The sequence below is a fragment of the Lates calcarifer genome, linkage group LG10 (assembly GCF_001640805.2).
Source record: "Lates calcarifer isolate ASB-BC8 linkage group LG10, TLL_Latcal_v3, whole genome shotgun sequence".
In the NCBI taxonomy this organism is placed as follows: domain Eukaryota; kingdom Metazoa; phylum Chordata; class Actinopteri; family Centropomidae; genus Lates; species Lates calcarifer.
Window position 1 is genome coordinate 7314609 of NC_066842.1, and position 19378 is coordinate 7333986.

A 19378-nucleotide genomic window follows, 5' to 3' on the forward strand; every position below is an offset into this window, starting at 1 on the left:
CTATAACAACACAGATACATTATTCAGACTTTGTAGTGACTCACAAACCAATAGGTTGTTAAAGCCAGCAATGCTAATTAATGTGTGTGAGAGATGAAAATAGCACCTGCAACCAATACTGGCTAACAATTGGGCATTCACACTGCCCACACTGGCACTGGAAATGCAAATGTATGAGCTATGTGGCATTTTATCACAAATAATAATGTCAACATTATGTAATGATACACCAGTGACACACTGCTTTGGCCTTATCAAAGTCCACATGTACACTTTTTCACTTTTTTTGTTTTGTAATTCCACCTATTATATCATGTAGTATGGTGAAAATGCAAAACATGCCAATGAAAATGTGAATTGACCAAAACAACAACAACCAAAAAAAAAAATTAAAAGATAAAAGAAGACTGAAAGAATTTAAAGGAAAGCTGCTGTGAAAGGTCTGAAGTAAGCATGTGTCAAGCAGTGGGACTAATTGTAAAGTCAGCGCAAAGTAATCCAACTCCAGCTCACAAGTTTATGACCACCATCAGTGTAATTAACACCAGTGACAAGAGTAAATGAGTTTGTGCACGTGTGAGTGTGTGTGTGTGTGTGTGTGAGTCAGTGAAAGGTGACACTGGGTTGACGATACTGTCATCCATCCTCCCCAGTTGCTACGTGAACGCAGAAAACAACATTATAGTGCAAATGGATGGCGTCTGTGGCAGTGCAAGGTGGTGTTGGTTGCAACCGTTGTCGTGGTAACATGCCAGATCCTGTCAACAGGTGCGTCTGTGGTGTGTGTATGTGTGGTATATTTGATGATATGTGTGTGTCTATGAGAGCAAGGTGAAGTGAAGGACTGCAAGAGCAGCCTTTCTGAACGCTTGAGTGCTTTTTCTGGGTCATGACGTGTTTGTGGTGAACGCCTAAATGCATGAAAGCAGCATGAAGCAGAATTTAAAAGCCTATACTGTACTATAATGTGTGTGTGTGTGCGTGTGTGTGTGTGTGTGTGTGTGTGTGTGTGTGTGTGTGTGTGGCTCACTGTATGTCCCAGCATAGCCATACGGTGGAGAAGTGGCCCCATCCCAGCTTCCTGATCACATGGTACCTCCCATTGAACAAATCCCCGATCTTCACCGGATGGTACCCTCCTGAGAGAGATAAAGAGAGGGAGAGAGAGACAGAAGGTGAAGGTTACAGGCCACTGCAAGAGATAACCAGGCAACGACATGAAATCCATTAGTGAGTGAGAAGCAAAGGGGAGAGCACTGGAGAGGGAGGGAGGTCAAACAGACAGAAAATGTGACAGGACAGAAGTGTTTTACAGCTGAAAAAGAAGAAGAAGAGGAAAGTACAGCACAAACATTTCCAGTGGCGGGTATCTGCAGCATCTAGTGAAGCTGCGATAAAGGGACAAATGAGAAAATGTCTTGAACGTTCAATCTTAGACCTGGGAATTGAGACCATTTGGCCAAAAACAGTTTCTGTTTCTGTTCAGAAAATGCTCTCGGTTACTGGTTTATTAGATACGGCTCAGTAAAACTAATGCAGTCTAATACAACCCTTTGGAGGACTCAGTTTGTGGTGCTGTTCAACTGCATTGCATTACACTGATAGGTGTTATTATTTACTCTTCACTCACTGACATGAATGAGTTGGACATAATATTAGAAATAATTCTCAGTACGATATAACAACACAACAAACTACAGCCTCCAAATTACCTTCTCTTAAACACTCTGAAAACTGAACATCATAGCATTCAAAAAGGTAGAATTTAAGTGATGAATTAAACTGCATTAGTTTTATCTAATACACTGACAGCTGAATGTAAATCGCAACTCCTCTATATCTTATATTTATTATAAATTAATCAATTGAGCATTTCTTAAAGTGAGATTGCCAAAAATGTGCTGATTCATGATGCTATCTAGGAATGCATACAAAGCCAAATAGCATGAATGAAGAAGAAAAAATCTTAGATTTTTACTACATTCATACATCTGTGAGGTTGATTATCACTTGGAGTAACTCCGACTTTATGATGGTAAACATCCTTGAAGTTAATAATTCTGTAAGTGTTTATAATGCCTCAACCTGGAGCCGAACACGATTACCTAAATGAGACATCAAAATCCTCTTTGTTCCACAATGACACTACCAGCTGGCAGAGAGAGAAGTCTGGCTTGCCAGGGTTACATTGTTGTAGGTGTATTTTATTGAACGCAAACTTGGTAAATTGTGTAGTTTCAAGTAAAATAGCACAGACACTCAGGAAGGGTGGGCAGGCCGGGATCCACACACAGAAACTACTAAGACTACCACTGCTTATACTATTACTGTATAAGAACTGCATATATGTACTTCTGGGTGCTTACAAAGTGAGGGTTTTTCAAGTTTGTAAAATGACTGGAGATAAATAAAACAATATTAAAAGCTCATGAAAAGAAGAAAAATATATGACTGTGATTTAATCTCTTTTCTTTTAGTCTTTCATCTTACTCATGTGAGCGCTAGCACTGTGGCTGTGTTTCCGCCAAGATAACATCATAAAAATCAAGAGTTTTCCTACACAGTGACATATGGGCCATCTGAAAAATTGTCTCTTCATGAAAATACATCATGGTATATTTAGACAGACTGAAATCATTTAAAACATGCCGGGCTATTTTTTTTTTTTTCCTGATATTGAATGATAAGTGTAGTGTAATGTTCTACAGTGTTTACAGATTGGGTGTAGCATTTTGAAACAGAGCTATGGTGGAATGAAAATAAACCTCTTAACAGACAGTGCAGTCTTTGGCATCCTGAGCCTCTGCAGGAAACGAGTCTGCCGCTCCTTTCTGGCAACAAGCAAACAACCTTGAAATGCTGGTGTCACAACTACTGAGCGTCTAACGCTGATGGCGAGAACGACACTGCTGCAGAGCTCATCAGGATGGAGAGAGAAAGAGGAGGAAACACAGACAGAGACAGAGAGAGGAGACAGTGTGAGACAGGGTGGCCATTGTGGAGCTCCGGACAGCAGATGTAGAGACTGTAAGTAATGGGCTGGGACAGACTGATTTGAGTGCGCTTGGTCTGTCTGTTTTTGTGTCGTTCTGACCTTTGCAGTAATCTGCGGGGTCCTCCTGCTCCTCATCATCGGAGCCCAGGATCTCCTCCTCCGGCTCTGGAGGCCCTGCCGGCTCAGGGGGAGGCGGAGGGGGCGGTGGGGGAGGAGGAGCACTCACTGGGGCTTTCTGCTGGGTCTCAGGCCTGTAAACACAACATGGGGAAAGAAGTCAGGTAACCTTTCAGGTAACTTTTTTACAGGAAAATACAGCTTGAACGATTTCCTTTCACATATTCTAATATTTCTAGTGACTCACAGGGAGTGCAACTGTAGACTGAGCTTTAAGTGCAGATGACTAATATCAAAATAATAACATTTCCATATCTCTCTCTCTATATATATATATGTATGTATAAATGTCAGTTCTTGAAGAGTGTACTGCCGACTAGTACAATTAACAGCGATTCACCCAGTTCTGAGTTCATGACAGCTTTTATATTTGCTATTCTGAACACATTGTGTCAGACAGGTCTTTTCTGCAGAGAAAAAAAGGCTCAGGAAGGGACATACGGTATGTCTCTGTTTGGAATAAATACAGTTGTCTTGACCATCAATAGCCAATGTTCTGAACAAATAAAGAAAAGGATGTACTCTACTGAAAGTCCAAAAGCAGCTATAAATTTCTCTGCAACACAGAACATGCTTTAAGTTGGTCTGGAACTTTTTTTTGTGTACACAAGCCACTCCATTATTATTGATAAGATGAAATCAACGATTCATGTGTGAGGAATGCAGTGCTACAGGTAGCCAAAAACAAACAACAACAAAAAGGATCTTGCTACTTCCTTCTATAGAGTCAAAATCAAACAGAATGGATGTTCATGCATTCCCAAGTACAAAATTAAATCTGTGATAATCACTGGTTAATGTAACACTGAAGTACTCAAATAATCAAGTAATAAAAACAACAAAGCACATCTGTCACACTGATTTTGATTATTGTATTTTTAACAACATACACTATACATTTGCTATGACATATTTCAAAAAGATTCAACATGCTGTCATTAAAGATAACAATGTGAGAAACTTGTGATAATACATTTAAATGGAGTCCAAACAGTGCAAAACATAACTGCAGTTGGTTCACGGGCTGATAATTATTTGGAGCTCAGACACAGTCAGATCAAGCTAGTCCACACCCACCCGACACCTCAGACATGAATCAGCAGAAAAATGGAAAACCATCCAAAATCAGACAGAGTACAAAGTTTAAAAAAAAGCATACTGATTTTGACTGAGGTATTCAAGCAGGTATGACATGATTAATGAGACTGATATCGTAATACATAGAATATCTAGAAAGACAGATTGATGCATAGATTAGACTTGATCAGCTATTCAGGGTTCATCTCGATGGTCAGTCCTTTCACTTAACAGCCTTGTTCCACTTCCTTGCCCTTGTCTAAAATGGAACTGAGCCCATGAGAGGGAAAACATTAAATAGGCTGCAGAGAACAGGCTGCCTCTTTCTTCAGGCCTGGCTACATTTTGGGCATTTAGCTGGCACTCTTATCTGGGGTGACTTACAATGATTGATCAGGCAGGGCACTGAGAGTTTTGCTTTAGGACGCTGCCATGGTACACATGGCTATTTGTGGGGAATTTGGGAGCATGTCTGTGAGGTTTCTGTTTTGAGCAGACCACCCAGCAAACCTCGAGGCCATCCTAGTACCACTGTGTACTTGTTTCAGGACATTGCAAACTACTGTATGGCACTTTATTTATATTGTGTTAATATTCCCTAATACTAAACACACTGTAAATCAAGAAAACACATGCAAATAGACACAAACACATGCGCAACATTTAGAAAAAAAGAGAAAGAGAAAACGGGCAAATTGATAAACAGCATTCACTGAGTTGGCAAAACATACAGTATGCAGCAAAGTGAAACACACTGCAAACAGCAAACACAACCAAACACAGAAATTCACTTAAGTCAAATACCCGTCAGTGGCTTTGGAAAATGAGCTAACAATTTCAGCTCAGTTTTAACATTCTGCTTTCATGATTTAGATGTTATTGCAGATATCTGCTATTCCCCAAAAGCATACTTGCCCGCGAGTGTTCATCAAATTTTTTAGTTTTTTTTTTCTTTATCTGTAGTGCATTGGGCTATCAGGGCCACCATACATTTTTGCTAACAAGTCACTGCGCTGTACCATGTGTTTAAGTGTACATCTCACAATGCCATACTACAAATGCTTTTACATTTATTGTTCTTGGATAACAAAAGCACTTGGCTTCAAGGGTATTTTCACAGTTGTATTTTTCCCTTTCTGTAATATTCTATATGGATTATTCTGTAAAACACCATGCAATGTGCTCAGAGGTGAGAACATAGCTCTCATTCATTCATTCATTCACTCATTCAACGAAAACGTTTGAGATTTTCAATCAATTGAACATTTTTGTATAATGAATCAATCCAATCTTCACCTTGAGAGAACTGGTTGTTTCAACTATGTCTCTGTAAAACTGAATTAGTCAACTCCCTGTGAAAGCTGAGCCTGAGAGAGCTTGACAAACACTTCTTATTCAGCGTCACCTCACAGTAACGGCAACATGATCAAATGCTAAATTAAGAGAGAAAGGAAAAAATATAAACACACAAAGCCAGTGCTTGTGAGCTGTTATTTAATTGCGGTCACAGGCGCAGACACATGATGGAGGCTCTTGGTGCGTTGCCATGGCAACTGCAGAGCGAGGGGTGGGGGTTTGGTTGGGTGGGGGGGGGTCCAGGACACAAAGCGTTAACACAGTGGCAAGGCCAACAGACACACAACAGCAATGGTTCTTCCAATGCAGCAGCTAAGGACAGAAGATAACTTGGCATTGAGATTTCATTGCTATTTTACAACTTGCACACACACACACACACACACACAAATACATACACACACAGGCAGTAGAGGGTTGTGTCCTTGCGGTAGGATGCTGCTTCTTTACCAAAGCAGTCACGTAGGGTGTCATACATCACGTCTATAAGCTCAGTGCTTTTATACGGCTCATCTTGCCATTGGCTGTCCAAACACTTAGCCCCCCCATAACTTTCTGGACCTGAGCCGAGCAGCAAAAACATTAAGACAGCAAAGACGCCACAGTCTGATAGACAGGCAGAGGAGAGACGGTGACAGAATAGAGAGGAGCCTGAGCGGGTGGACAGACTGAAAACAGAAAGCAAGATGTAGAAATGCAGAGAAACAAAGCAGAGGAAGATTCAGAATCAGAGAGGTGGGCACGAAAAAAGAAAGAAAGAAGTCAGATATAGAGATAAACGTAAGCAGACGAAACCAACAGCTAAAGAGACAGGCATAAACAGAAAAAGGTAGACAGGCAGATGCAGGGAGACAGACAGACAGAAAAATTATGCAGGTGAAAACAGTGAGACAGACTGACATAGAAAGACAGGTAAGAGACATACAAAAAAAGAAAAGTATACAGCAGACAGAATTAAAGCGAGACAAACACAGCATGCAGAGAAAGAGGGACAGACAAATACGGGCAAAGACAGAAAAAAATAGAGGCGGAAAGGCAGAAAGAGAGTAGTAGGCTGACAAGCAGAGAGACCAGTCAGAACAAAACAGAAACACAAGCAGTGACGGCAGACAGAAAAAAAAAAAAAACAGAAACCGAGAAAGAGGCTGCCCAGAGGACGAGAGACAGGCAGCAAAAAAAAATACAATCAGGGAGGAAAACATGCAAAACAAACGACACTAAAGCAAGATTTGCCTCATTTTATATGTCTATACATTTGACACACAAAACCTTCAGACACAAAACTGCATGTGGGGAAATTTATCAACATCAGTGGATATAGACTGATAAATATAGCACATCATTCCACCTTAAATTACATTGAAAAACAGGTGGAGGCGAATAGAGCTTTAGTGCTGAGCAAGTGGAAAACATCAGCGTTAAAAAACAGGAGGCTGAAAACAAGCTCATCCCACCCCCAACAACAAAACACAACAGTGAACTGGTGCAATTAGAAATTCAGATTTTTTTTGGTGGTGATTTGTTTTTTCCTTATTTTGTGAGTATGAAGACGTTATATCCTTTGTTTTAAAATGTAAACCACTGCATGAATCCAGAGAGTAATTCACTCATATGGATTATGTTACTTATGTTTATTCATTCACTCATTCTTTCACTCAGGCACTGTAAGCATGCCAATCTGTCTCCTAGAGCCTGCTGGTGGCTATAAAATGACTTTTTCTCTATGTTATATATCAGGTTCTATTAAACCACCACAATCTATATTTTTAACCAATGACTCTAAAATGTGCCTCTGAGGACCAACAGTGCAGTATCCCTGCTTTCATTCTGACCAATCAGCAATGATTAATCCCCCCTTCTGGTCAAAGGTGTACTAATCAATTTCCTCCACTAATTGGCACTAATTTGCACACTAGGAGCAGCAATTTCCTGCTCAAGAAGAAGGCGTACTTCTATTCGTACCTCTCCTGCACAAAGTAGCTATCTCTATCTGTCGTCGTTTTTGTTTTTTACAGAATATTTAAAAATATTTTTTTTTACTCTCTTCTGCTGTTTGGTGTGAAATTAATTTGATGTTCTTCACACATATATGCTGAAAGTATATTTAACATATAACATTTAACATACAGTGTTGTAAATGATGTTTTTTCTTTTATGTTTATAAACTCAGTCTGTTATTGGAGGATGCATACTATATTTTGTTGTTGTTTAACAAATAGCAGTCTTTTGTAATCATGACACAGACATAAAAACTAATTAATTAACTTAATTACCATAAAGGCCACAACCAGAACAAATGCAAAAATGAACAACAAACGAAATAACACATGCACAGTCTCAAAAGTGGTAGTTTTAAAATCTAATTTCACACACATTTTTGGGATGACTTTTAAAATCTAATTTTAATGTGTTTAAATAGTTGAAATATCTCTCATTATTGAAAAAAAAAAGACAAAACAAACTGGTACAAGCTACATAATATTAGGCAAAGTCTTTTCATTTCTGAGCCTGGAGCCTTTTACTTCCATGCATGTGTGTGTACTGTAGAACTATAAAGGTTTACGAGCATGACTCTAACAGATGATCACTGTCATTTTCCTCACTGCAGGCATACCAGTCACTGGTGGGACAAAATGAACCGAGCACTAACTTGGGTGGGTATAATGGAAGAGCTGTGTGATTATTAGGATGACATAAACACTGTCATGGTTCAGGTTGACAAGTGTGTGTGTGGTGTGTGTGTGTGTGTGTGTGTGTGTGTGTGTGATCACCTTGCCTCAGGGCAGTCTGGGAGAAGCCAATATGAACTATCAGGAATGTTCTGTGTGTAAGTATTTCATGTTCCAAACGGGCTGAGTATGTGTTTGTGTCGCTGAGCCACTGCCACTGAGCAGTTTAAGCATGTTTAAAATAGGGCATTAAAGGCACATTTTAATGGGAGTTATTTATATGTTATTTTTATATGGGAGTATTTTTTTTCATGCACACGCTATTCTGGTAAAACACTCTTTGGAAACTGGTGGCGCTGTAACAGTACATGTGACTGTAGAGCACAGGTTAAGACAGGAGCCTACAACACTGAACTGTGGAGGTACATAACTGCAGAATGCGGTTTCCATCCTTCAGCATCTTGTTATGTGTACAGACATGCCCAGACCGCTTCTTACGCCCTAACTCAAGTGTAAGTGTGTGCACAGATCAGAACACGCACACTGCCCATTTTCAGTCTCAGCCTGAACCCACTCTCACGCCCAACAATGGCATCTGTAGCTCCAATGTTACATTTTTAACAGCCTGACACTTTTTTCCTGTATCCAGCATCTGAAAACTAACATGTAAAAACCACTATAGACTATTTTCCTTCTCACATACTATTGCTTGTGTATACTATAATATGATTAGTTCAAACTTTATGTGATGCTAAGTCTACTTGAAAGGTTTGTCTTGTTGCCAACCAGCTGAGAGTAATGCCCAAGCTCCATCACTCACACCTGAAAACCAGTTCTGTCATAAAGCTCATAGTGACTGCAGTGGGAATGCTATGTTGTGCTGAGAGATACTGAGCCAGAAATAAATGTGAAATTATTTATTTTGACAAAATCCAGAGGGCTGATTCCACTGATGAACCGGATTCCTAACCAATCGTAAAACAGTTTTTCCAACTAGTAAATTCCTCATCAAACCACACGTGTCTGAGCTTTGCTGCTGTAAACTGTTGACTTGACAGAGCCACACTGAAAATATTAACAGGTGTACAGGTAAAACAGCTTCTGGATTTACAATCAAAACAGGCATCCATTTGGATATAAATACAACTCTGTGGCCACAATCACAAAAATCCAGTGTCAGCATGCCAATTTATTGTTTTATAGTTTTATATGTTGATCATGAAGGGCTGTGAACACCATCATCATCCAAGCCTGTATCATACCCATAACACAACTGTCACTATAAAAATGAGTCAAAGCAAAGTAGTTATGATGGGAGCAGAGGAGAGTGTCAGGTACCACTGCTACAGAGCGACATAGTCTGCATAGGAGGTTGGGATGAATGGATGGTTTGACAAAACACTGTGTGGTCAGTGTTGTTTCTTTCAACTATGAACGTTCTATGACCTTAGCCATGTGTTTATTATTGTAACCATGATGAAGAAAAGCCTCTAACCTTAACAACAACAACTCATTTTAAACCAAACCATGATCCACGTGCCTTAACCTGACCAAACTTTACTATGGTATTGCAACATCACAGACTCCTGTAGGTTGTATTAAAATGGTATACTGTTGTTTAGATTGGGGGACTTGTTGGTGTAAACATATATACATACATATATATGGTGAGTTTACTCTGATGAAGAGAGTTTATATCAAAACATTAGTCGCTGCACCAGACTAAAAAGCTCTAACTATAAACCGTGGGCTTCAGACCTCAACACTGCAGATCCAGTTTCAATCGTTCAGTCTAGTTGAGACACCACTTTGAACTCTGAGATTCCCTCATCCTTAGGATATACAGTAGTCATTGTCTGCTGTTGTAAGAAAGTGTTCAAAAATCCCCCTCAAAGTTCTGCACTTTATATTTGAACTGAGGGAATGTATTTATCGTGTTGCAGTTTCTTCTACCTAAGGAAGCATTTTCTCATGATGCGATTTTTCTGCATCTCACCTGCAAACAGTATCCTTTTTCTTTTTACAGATAGAGATTAACTTCTTTTGAGATTGCAGTCCATGCAGATTTCTTTTGGACTGTTTTGTTTTTAAATTTTTTATGTTTGTGTGGTGAGTCCTCCATCCACAACAAATAAGCAACTGAACTTCTTAAAGGATTTCCAGGTATTCCTACTTGATCTGAGTACTGCTTCTATCACTGTAACACATAATTACAAAAAGTATAGTATGTCCATGAACACAATATTATAGAGGATCTCAAAATAAATGGCTAGAATTCCTCTTTAACTCGGTGACCCATTGCATGTTTTTGTTCCATGAGTCCTATAGATAATAGAAAAAAAATATTAATTGCAGTTTTCTACATTCTCTCCTGCCTTTTGATTGACTGGGGCGAATAAATTCATCCACATGCCTTCAGAGACTTGACATCAGTGATGTATCCTGCTGTTAATGACAAAGAAAGTCACAGAGCATAGCTAACACATCTCCGACCAGTGAGAAGCCGTATAAAACAGCTGACCGCTCTCAAGTTCAAACTTGATGACTCATCCTTAAACATGTCTCGTTATCACCAAGGTAACAGGTATTCCTTAGCAACAAGAGCATCATCCTCCACTCTCAATGCTAAGGCGTGGGATTCAGACCACGGGTGTCCTTCAGCTCTGCTTATCCATTCCAACAGTGGCATCTCTACCTCTGATTGATTCATCGTTAATCTTTCATTCTCTCTGTCTCTCCATCTTGGCCCATGTCAGCAGGACAGCTGACTCATTCTCTCCTCTCCTCCAGAGTATCTGTCTGTGTAGAGAACTGAGATCTCACCGCTATTTTCAGGATGCAGCCCGGCGTCACAGGCTGCACTGCCCCCACATAACCTCTAGTTGCACGTTAAGGCTGTGCTGGATCCCATTTCATACCACCGGCCCTCAATTCAGTACATTATCACTAGGTGCAATGCTAGATTCCCATGCAGTATATGCTATGAATGTGCAAACGGCCCCTGCAACAATCTTGAACTTCTATTTTGGCTTCAGATGGATTTTCACTGGCGGAGAAGACTGAGAATCAACAAGACGAAGTAACAAGGCACGAGGCCCAGACAACATCAGCCCCAAGGCACCTGAAGGAAAACTATGATTTATTACAGCTTGGGTTTTATTTTCATCGTTCAGGCCACCATTTTTGTTTTGTTTTTTTAATCATTTTTTTCCTTTTCTTTTCCAGTACACTAAAAGTTCTTGCAGGGCTTCATAAAAGTTCTTCTGTACATCACTGAACTGCTTTGTTTTGATGTTACCTGATAGAGTGTTTTCTATGGACAAACAATATTTCATCAACTCGTTCTGTGTTCAAAAATACTAGATAGACTTCTATGAAGTATGGGGGCTTTGTTTTCTCCAGGTTTTTTAAAATGAGTTTCTTCAAACAGGTGAGAAAAAACATAATCTGTCTTTACATCCATATTTTTTGTTTGCGTTTGTATTAAGGCAGAGGGAATGCATACAGTTAGGGAGTCATGAAATCCCCCAATTCATACACAAATTTGAGAAATTAGAATTCACTTTATGAATTTTTACCTCCTGCACAATACATTCTTGTCATCACTTTGTCTTGTGAGATATAAGCACCTCTTCTATTTTGCGTTAGCCCCGTTAAAATTAAGATTCGACCCTCATTTCCTTTGGTTATGACAACAGTGTATTCATGGAGGTAATTGCTAAGATCTCAGAATGGGGAAACATTGCCACTGACAGCTCCAACAAGGCAACAAGCATGAGCAGTCAGCCAATCATGCAGGTTGTAAACACGCCTGACAGTTTTGCCTCTAAGCTAAACAGCCTCTCAACTATTGTGCCATAAGTTTGCAGGAGTGTCCCTGCACAATTCCAAGCTTTCCTATCTCTCTCAGTTAGGGATAGGCAATAAATTCAAAATCAATCTGGCTAACTGGGATTTCTGTTTTATGTAGAATGTCAACACAATGAAAACCAAATAGATAGTCTGTGCTCTGCTAATCTGAAGCATCTGGTAGTGACACTCCATAGCTGTATGGCATTAACTTAGTCAACTAAGTTAAAATCATGCATAACAAAGACAACCTTACAAACAGTGCAGCCTCTTGAGATAGATGCAGTTCTTCACTACTGGTGTGGAGGACCAGTAGTATCTCATGCAGCATAGAGGCCAAGATATAATGGAGGGTTCTGTCCTTTGACTTCCCCAGTGCTTTCATTGTCATCCAGCTCACAATGATGCAGGTTCACCACAAAATGAGCAGCCTCATGATGATGTTCTGGCCCAAAGTTGAACTGGAATTTAGTTTACTCTATGTTTGGAATGTGTTGTGGATCTGTTGCCACCTCCAAGTGTCCTCTGACAACTCCTCTATTACCAAATGCATCAGTAACAACAATGAAGTCCTTTACAAAGATGAACTGAACAGAGTAATGAGGGGGTAGAGATCAAGATATCTCACAGGTTCCTAACAGAACAAATTAATCAAAAAGCATTAGCATTATCAGATTAGTTAATATCACAGCTCAATCAGCTGCAATCACACAAAAATCAATTTCTTTTTTATGCATGTAGAGTATTGCTTTAATTCCTACTTTCTATATATTCTTCAAATTGAGATTTGTATCTCCCCCTTGCATCTACCCCTTGTTCCCTGAGCTGCTGTAACAACTGAATTTCACTTTATTTACAGGGGTCAATAAAGTGGCATCATAACCACACACTCTAGCTAGCTCTGAGAAAATACAAAATGTACACAACACAACTTAATGAATCTGTGCATTTTACAGCACTAAATGAGCGTTTCATTCACATCCCCACACATCTTGCCAAGATGTTGTTACACAAGACACTGAACTGCTGCCCCCTCACTAACTGTGCTGTATGTCAGTCTGGATAAAAGCATCAGCTAAATGGCTATAACTCGAAATGTAAGCCATAATTTGGTTATAGCAAGTATAATGGGGTTGCAGTGTTTTGCGCAGCTCTCCATGTTTGAGCTAAATACTGTAGCCTCCAATCAGTAAACACAGAATAGCATAAATACTCAGACTCTGCTTTGTGTCACATGGTTCAGGCCACACCAATCTATAGAGGCTAAATTGACTGTTGATGAAATTCCCCAAGGGCAGTCGATGGATAGAATACCACATGCTACACTGCATTGACTGAACTCTATAGCAGATACAGGATGCATAAGTATACACAGTAACAAATGCAAACATTCTCAAAGATAACAGGCAATAAAAGCTAATGAGAAAAATCTATACAAAACCCCTATAGTATGCACTAAAATAAACTTGCAGCAGGCAGACACACACATCTGTGCTTGCATGGAAAACCCTTGTGATAAAACCAGTTGACTAGGAATAAAATTTGCATTAGAAAACAGGAACACTGCTCTGCATGGCTGGCGGGGTGGCATAGGCGTGCATGTGTACACACAAACACGGACACACACACAACCCTTTGAGGCAGTAGAAGTCAAGTGACATGGCAGCAGATCCAGTAGGACAAGCACATTCTTATCTCCTAAACACAAACCAACATCCACATCCCCAAACACACAAAAATATACACACATACCAGGATAATAATATTTGTATTTGTACCTCTGTTTTAGTGTGTGTCGACATGTGCGTGTCATGTGTGCTTCCTGTGACCTCCTGTACAAAAAGCCATTAGTCTGGGGTTCATGATTTCCTCTGCTCAGTATAGAAACATCAAACCACATGTCTCACACATAGAGCCGACGGGTATCTTTCATTGTGCAGTGCACTTTACACTCTGCTCTCCTCTTTCTATGGTGCACTCATTCACTGCATTCTGTATTTATACATTCCAATGACGTCAGCCAGCCACAAAGCCTGGTATTGTCAATGTTACATCCACCCACACTTGTTAGAGCGAGCGAAAGCATCACAGGAAGCCATGTGCATGTATGTAATATACCAACAAACATATTGCTGGCAGACATACAGTGAACACACAAAAATGTGAAAGTGCAGTGAAAGCCTGTGAAGCTCCTGTCAAACCCCTTTTTCTTCTATGATGTGATATAAGCGTGTTTATTACCTGCGGTGCTCTGCATGAACCAGATCAAGAGCTTCTCAACAGGAAACAATATCAGAATGTAACATCTCTACTGGGGGTGAGAATTAAACTGAGGATAGCTAGAACAATAACAATAACCAATCCAGTCTGGAGACCCACAATTTTGAAATAGTCATGTATAAATCTAATGAGGGGAAAGAGATAAGATGTGATTAGGGAAGAAGTGTCATGATGTGATGTATTAAAAACCAGCTATCATTACATTTATTGTCTCCAGTGTAAATGAGACAACTTATCTTGATAATGATTTAGAGCTGAAATCAGAAAAATGATAGGTGCCCATTTCAATCACTAATTTATCTTTTTAGTCATTTCTTGAGCAAAAATGGAAACACCCAGCTTCTTACACGTCGGTGGCAGTCCTCTATTGTCACCATGAATAAGGATTCTATATGAATGCTTTACTTAGTGAAAAAAAACAACAGAAACATGAAATCCTGTGTATTAATAAGCCACTTAATTTCATATTGACTCTACTCCACTAATTGCCAGCAGTAATGAAAACCCAGCAAATACCTTGATGAGGTGGAAACTTCATAACAAAAATGTATAAGCTAAGTTTACAGTCATTACGAGCAACACTGAGGAACCATGTAATTGCTGGTTTGAGACTTAATTATTAGCGCCGCTCCTTCAGCCTGTTCACCACTCCCATGGGGCTTCATTGATACCAAAGGCCCCATCTCGAGCTAGGTAACAATCCCCCTCATAAGTAACATAACATTATGAGTTTTCAGAGGCAGACTCTAAGTCATTTCTATTAATCACTGCCAATCACAGGCAATGTCACTATTAATGAGATCTATATATAACTGTGCCTCTGAACTGCAGTGAGATATAATAATATAAGCCTGTCAGTCTAAGCAAGAGCAAAAATAGAGAGATTTACATGGTTTAATGTGGACAGACATTTTCCCTGGTCTTTGTCCAGAGTCAGATTCATGTTGTCACTGTCATTTCAACCAAACAGATGAATTGCAGAGGTCTCTTCTGGATTAAATTCCTTTTATAGTTTAGCTTAATCCCTGAATAATTTATTGTATATGGGAGGACAAGAATCCTGGTTGTTTTATTTAGATGTCTCCTCTGATCTGTTTTAGGGATAGAGGTGTTTTCTCTCATTGAAATTCACTTATCAACATCACAGCTCAAAAAGGATGTCTCATAAATAGCAGTGATCATCACAATCTCTCTCCCTGGCATGACATATCCAAGACTGTTTGTTGCCTTCAGATCATAAAATTAAAGTCAATCTGCTGAAGGAATCCACACAGAAACATTACTTGACTGGATTAAAACCACACTGCTGTGAAGTCTAAAGACAGAATGAATGGGGCTAAAACTTCCAACATTTTGAAAAAAGACAAAATCACTTTTTTCAAAAATACTAGATAGACAGCTTGTCTGGTGTCTTTTAATACATTAACTTGATACTAACAAAGACTGAGCTACAAGGTTTTGATTTCTTAAATCAGTAACAACTTAAGGGCTGCAGCTAAAGCTTATGTCCAGGAGGCTACCTCATTAAACAAAAAGCTAAGACAAACCACATAGTACTGAAACTTAGCTTTACCAGTTGAAAACAAGAACTCATGTCCCATCTTGAAACTCGCCTATTAGTCTTGTTAATCCAGCACCCCTTCGACATTTTATTCTGCTATTTCTTTTTCTCCTTTCTCCCTCTACCTGTTTCGGAGTGCCCTGTGGCGCAGGCGGAGCACATACAAAGCCAGACCCCATTTCTTCTTAGCGGGCAGACGCGAGCTTAACTCCATAGAGCAGGAAACAAGGATAGATGGAGAAACAGAGAAAAGCAGCTCTTGCTCTCTGCCGCAGATTCATGCATACAGCTGTGGTGGGACAAGATGAACCCAGCCTTGAAGTCCAGCAGAAGTCACGTGGGCCTGTGACACCCACCTGCTAAGGATCTTTCTCAGTGCACGTTTTGACTATGGAGTCTGTAAATACATGGGCACTAATAAACACATTCGTACTATAGCATAGGCCCAGATGCACCTATTTTATAAACACAAGAGCACAAACACACACACAACATGTCACATACAGATCAGAAATGCAACACCTACAACACATTAACACCTCTCCATCGCCAGGACCATTAAAACTATCTTGTTTCCGAAAATACACTCTGAACACTCTCAAAAGACATCCAATGTCAATTAGCCTTACAGACAATGCTGTTCCCAAGAATACTTTCTGATGTGATTTGAATGTCAGCTCATTAGCATGCCAGTGTGTCTGGAGTCATAGCTTTACTTATTACAGTTAGGACAGAGTAGAACTGAGGCCTGTAGTTTCAAGACAATGTGGAACAGTGGTATGAGCTGCAAGAAAAACCAGCAGTGTTACTGTATGTGCAATGCCCGCCTTAAAAAAGTGGAGCCAATTAAAATAATATCCTCCGTGGATAGTCCCTCTGCCAGCCAGATAGATCTGAACCTAACCTAAATTGAACAGAACAGTAAAACCTGTAAAAATGTCAGTTTACTACTTCAATCTGTCATCTTTTGAAAGCAAATATATACCTTAATATTTTGGCAAAATATTTTCATGATTAAATGATTCATTGTATGTTCAATAAGATGTGAGAACATTTCCAAAAGCCCAGGTTTACATATTCAAATTGTTTTGTTTGTCTATTAGTCCAAAACCGAACGGTATTTAGTTTGCTCTCAAAGATGAAAACAAAAATAAATAAATAAATAAAATGACTTAAATGATTTATCAGCTAGGACATTTTTTTGGTCATTAATTTTCTGTTGATTACCAACTGAATTGATAAACTAATACCTGACTTCATCCACATTTATTTTTGTTTTTATTTACCATATATATCTGTTGAAGTAAGGTTATTATATATTTCATTTAAATCCTGACTCTCTCTAGAAAACGGGAGAGAATTCAAAACACACCCACACCAGAATCACCACACCTGACCTGGCAGTGTGTGCTAGCAGCAATGGGGAAACACACACCACTGTGGCGTTACTGGCCGATACTGCCAGTTTACTGCTGTCGAGCTAGAGGCCTGGGTGTGAGCTGAGCGTGCCGAGTTGGCATATTGTAAGACTTTCCTGAGTCCAGAGTTCAGTGAACTCCACCCACTTGGGCTGATGTGGACCGACAGAAAAAAACAAAACACCCATGACCATGCAAGAGGAAGAGAAACAACAGCTCAACAGTGTTCTCAGACACAACAGATGAATGCTGTTCTCAGTTATGTAGCAGACAAGTGACTCAGTCCTACGGGGCATAAGGCGTTGATGAGGGGGTTATGCGTGCGAGTATGTACATGTTTGTGTGTTTGTATGTGTGTGTGTGTGTTTGTGTTTTGACTGTAGCAGTAGACAAAAGGAGACAAAAAATAGCACCTTCAGATGTAAAAGTGGTATCTTTTCACACACATGCGTATGCAAAGCTGCTCAAACAAACACATCTCCCCACACACACAAACACAAACAGGCCAGTATCATTCCACTGCTTTAACGCTGCAGCATCAGTACAGATTAGTCCCCCGGTGACCTAGCATTACCCAACACACTGCGCAAGTCTGCAGAGAGCCATCTATCTTCTCCCTCCATCTTCCCTCACTTTCCCTGCTCTCCTTCCCCTTCTGCTTTTTATCTTTGTCTCTTCGAGGCTCCCCAGCCGTCTACATCGGCTCTCTCCTGAGGTTTCTGCTGTCCTTTCCTGTTTTTTGCTCTCTATGTCTCTATCTTGGTCTTTCTCTTTCTCTCTCCAGCATTCTTCCTTTGGCTTTATCGTCTCTTTCTCAGTTCCTCTGAGAGATCATCTCTTTCCCAGGGCTATCGTCGCACCACATTCCTCTGCTTCTCTCCTCCAAAAATCTCAATTTTTTCTTCCCTCTCTCCTTCCCTCTGCCCCCTCTCCCTCTCTCTTCCTCCATTTCCCCATTTCTGCTGAGTATAACTTACACAGCATCGTAGCAGTAGAGTCGACTCCAGAAAGACTAATACGCTGATGGCAGATAGCTGTAAAATAATGAGTGAGAAAGGCCCTAGCTGCATGCTAAATATCCATACTGCAGCTAAATGCATTACACAGTGAGATGGGAGAACTAAAGGAGAATGTTTGTCCTCAAATTCTTTCTTCAACAAATTCCTGTTGCTTCAACAAATTCCTGTTGCATAATGGAAACACAGTCTATTCTTAGCAAGGTTAGAACTGTCTATTAAAACAAATTAGGAGCACAGCTGGTGGCTACCAATATACTAATAATGCTGAAATGTCATTTTATAGATACAGAAAAGGCCAGGACAATAATTTTTTGGTTGCCCAATAGGAGGTGTGTGTAGTAAAGGAAACTGAGTGCAGCTCAAAACAACTTCAGTGCTGCACAAATAGTGCATGTTGTTTACATTTTTAACAATATTCACTTGGTAACTCTGGTACAATGGCTTCACAGCGACAGTCACGACAACAATAAACATGACCAATCCCGCCACTAGTTGTAAAAAAATGCTGCTTGAGATCTGGTTCCCAGAGAAACTAACAACCTCCAAATGGAACCGACACCAGAAGACAGGAAGAGATATGGAGGTTTAAAAAAAGAGCGCTAGATAAAGAGAGAGAATAAAGTCAAAAAAGAAAAGGAGATTGTACAGAGATGAAAAGATAGAAAGACAAGAGAGCAGCACAGGAAAGACTGGAATGCTGCATACGTAAACATACCGAGTCAGCAGGGACTTGGAGCACTGGACACAAACACACAAAGTCTAAAGCAGTAGAAAACCGAGCCCAATGAAATGATAAGCATTCTTCCTGGTTGTCATGTGGATCTAATGGCAAAGTTCCCATCTTTTTTTTGTACAAACAGCATAATTTTAGTGGTAATTTGCTTTTGCCAAAACCAATTGAATATTTTCAGAGTGGAATGCAGTAGTGCAGAGAATGGGAAAATGTGCTGTTACATTACTAGTTAAGTCAAACAAAT

The 19378-nt window shown here is 39.9% G+C and overlaps 1 protein-coding gene across 5 annotated transcripts in view; it reads right to left on the minus strand.

Moving 5' to 3' along the window:
- The window catches only part of srpk2 (SRSF protein kinase 2), a 60992-nt gene that overhangs the window by 17483 nt on the left and 24131 nt on the right, over window positions 1-19378 (minus strand). For all 5 annotated transcript variants that reach the window (XM_051073209.1, XM_051073211.1, XM_018675960.2 and 2 more), the window contains 2 exons: window positions 3095-3246; window positions 1031-1139 (listed from right to left, as the gene is read on the minus strand). In XM_051073209.1, the coding sequence (XP_050929166.1) occupies window positions 1031-1139; window positions 3095-3246 (261 nt within the window). The remainder of the gene's footprint in view (window positions 1-1030; window positions 1140-3094; window positions 3247-19378) is intronic.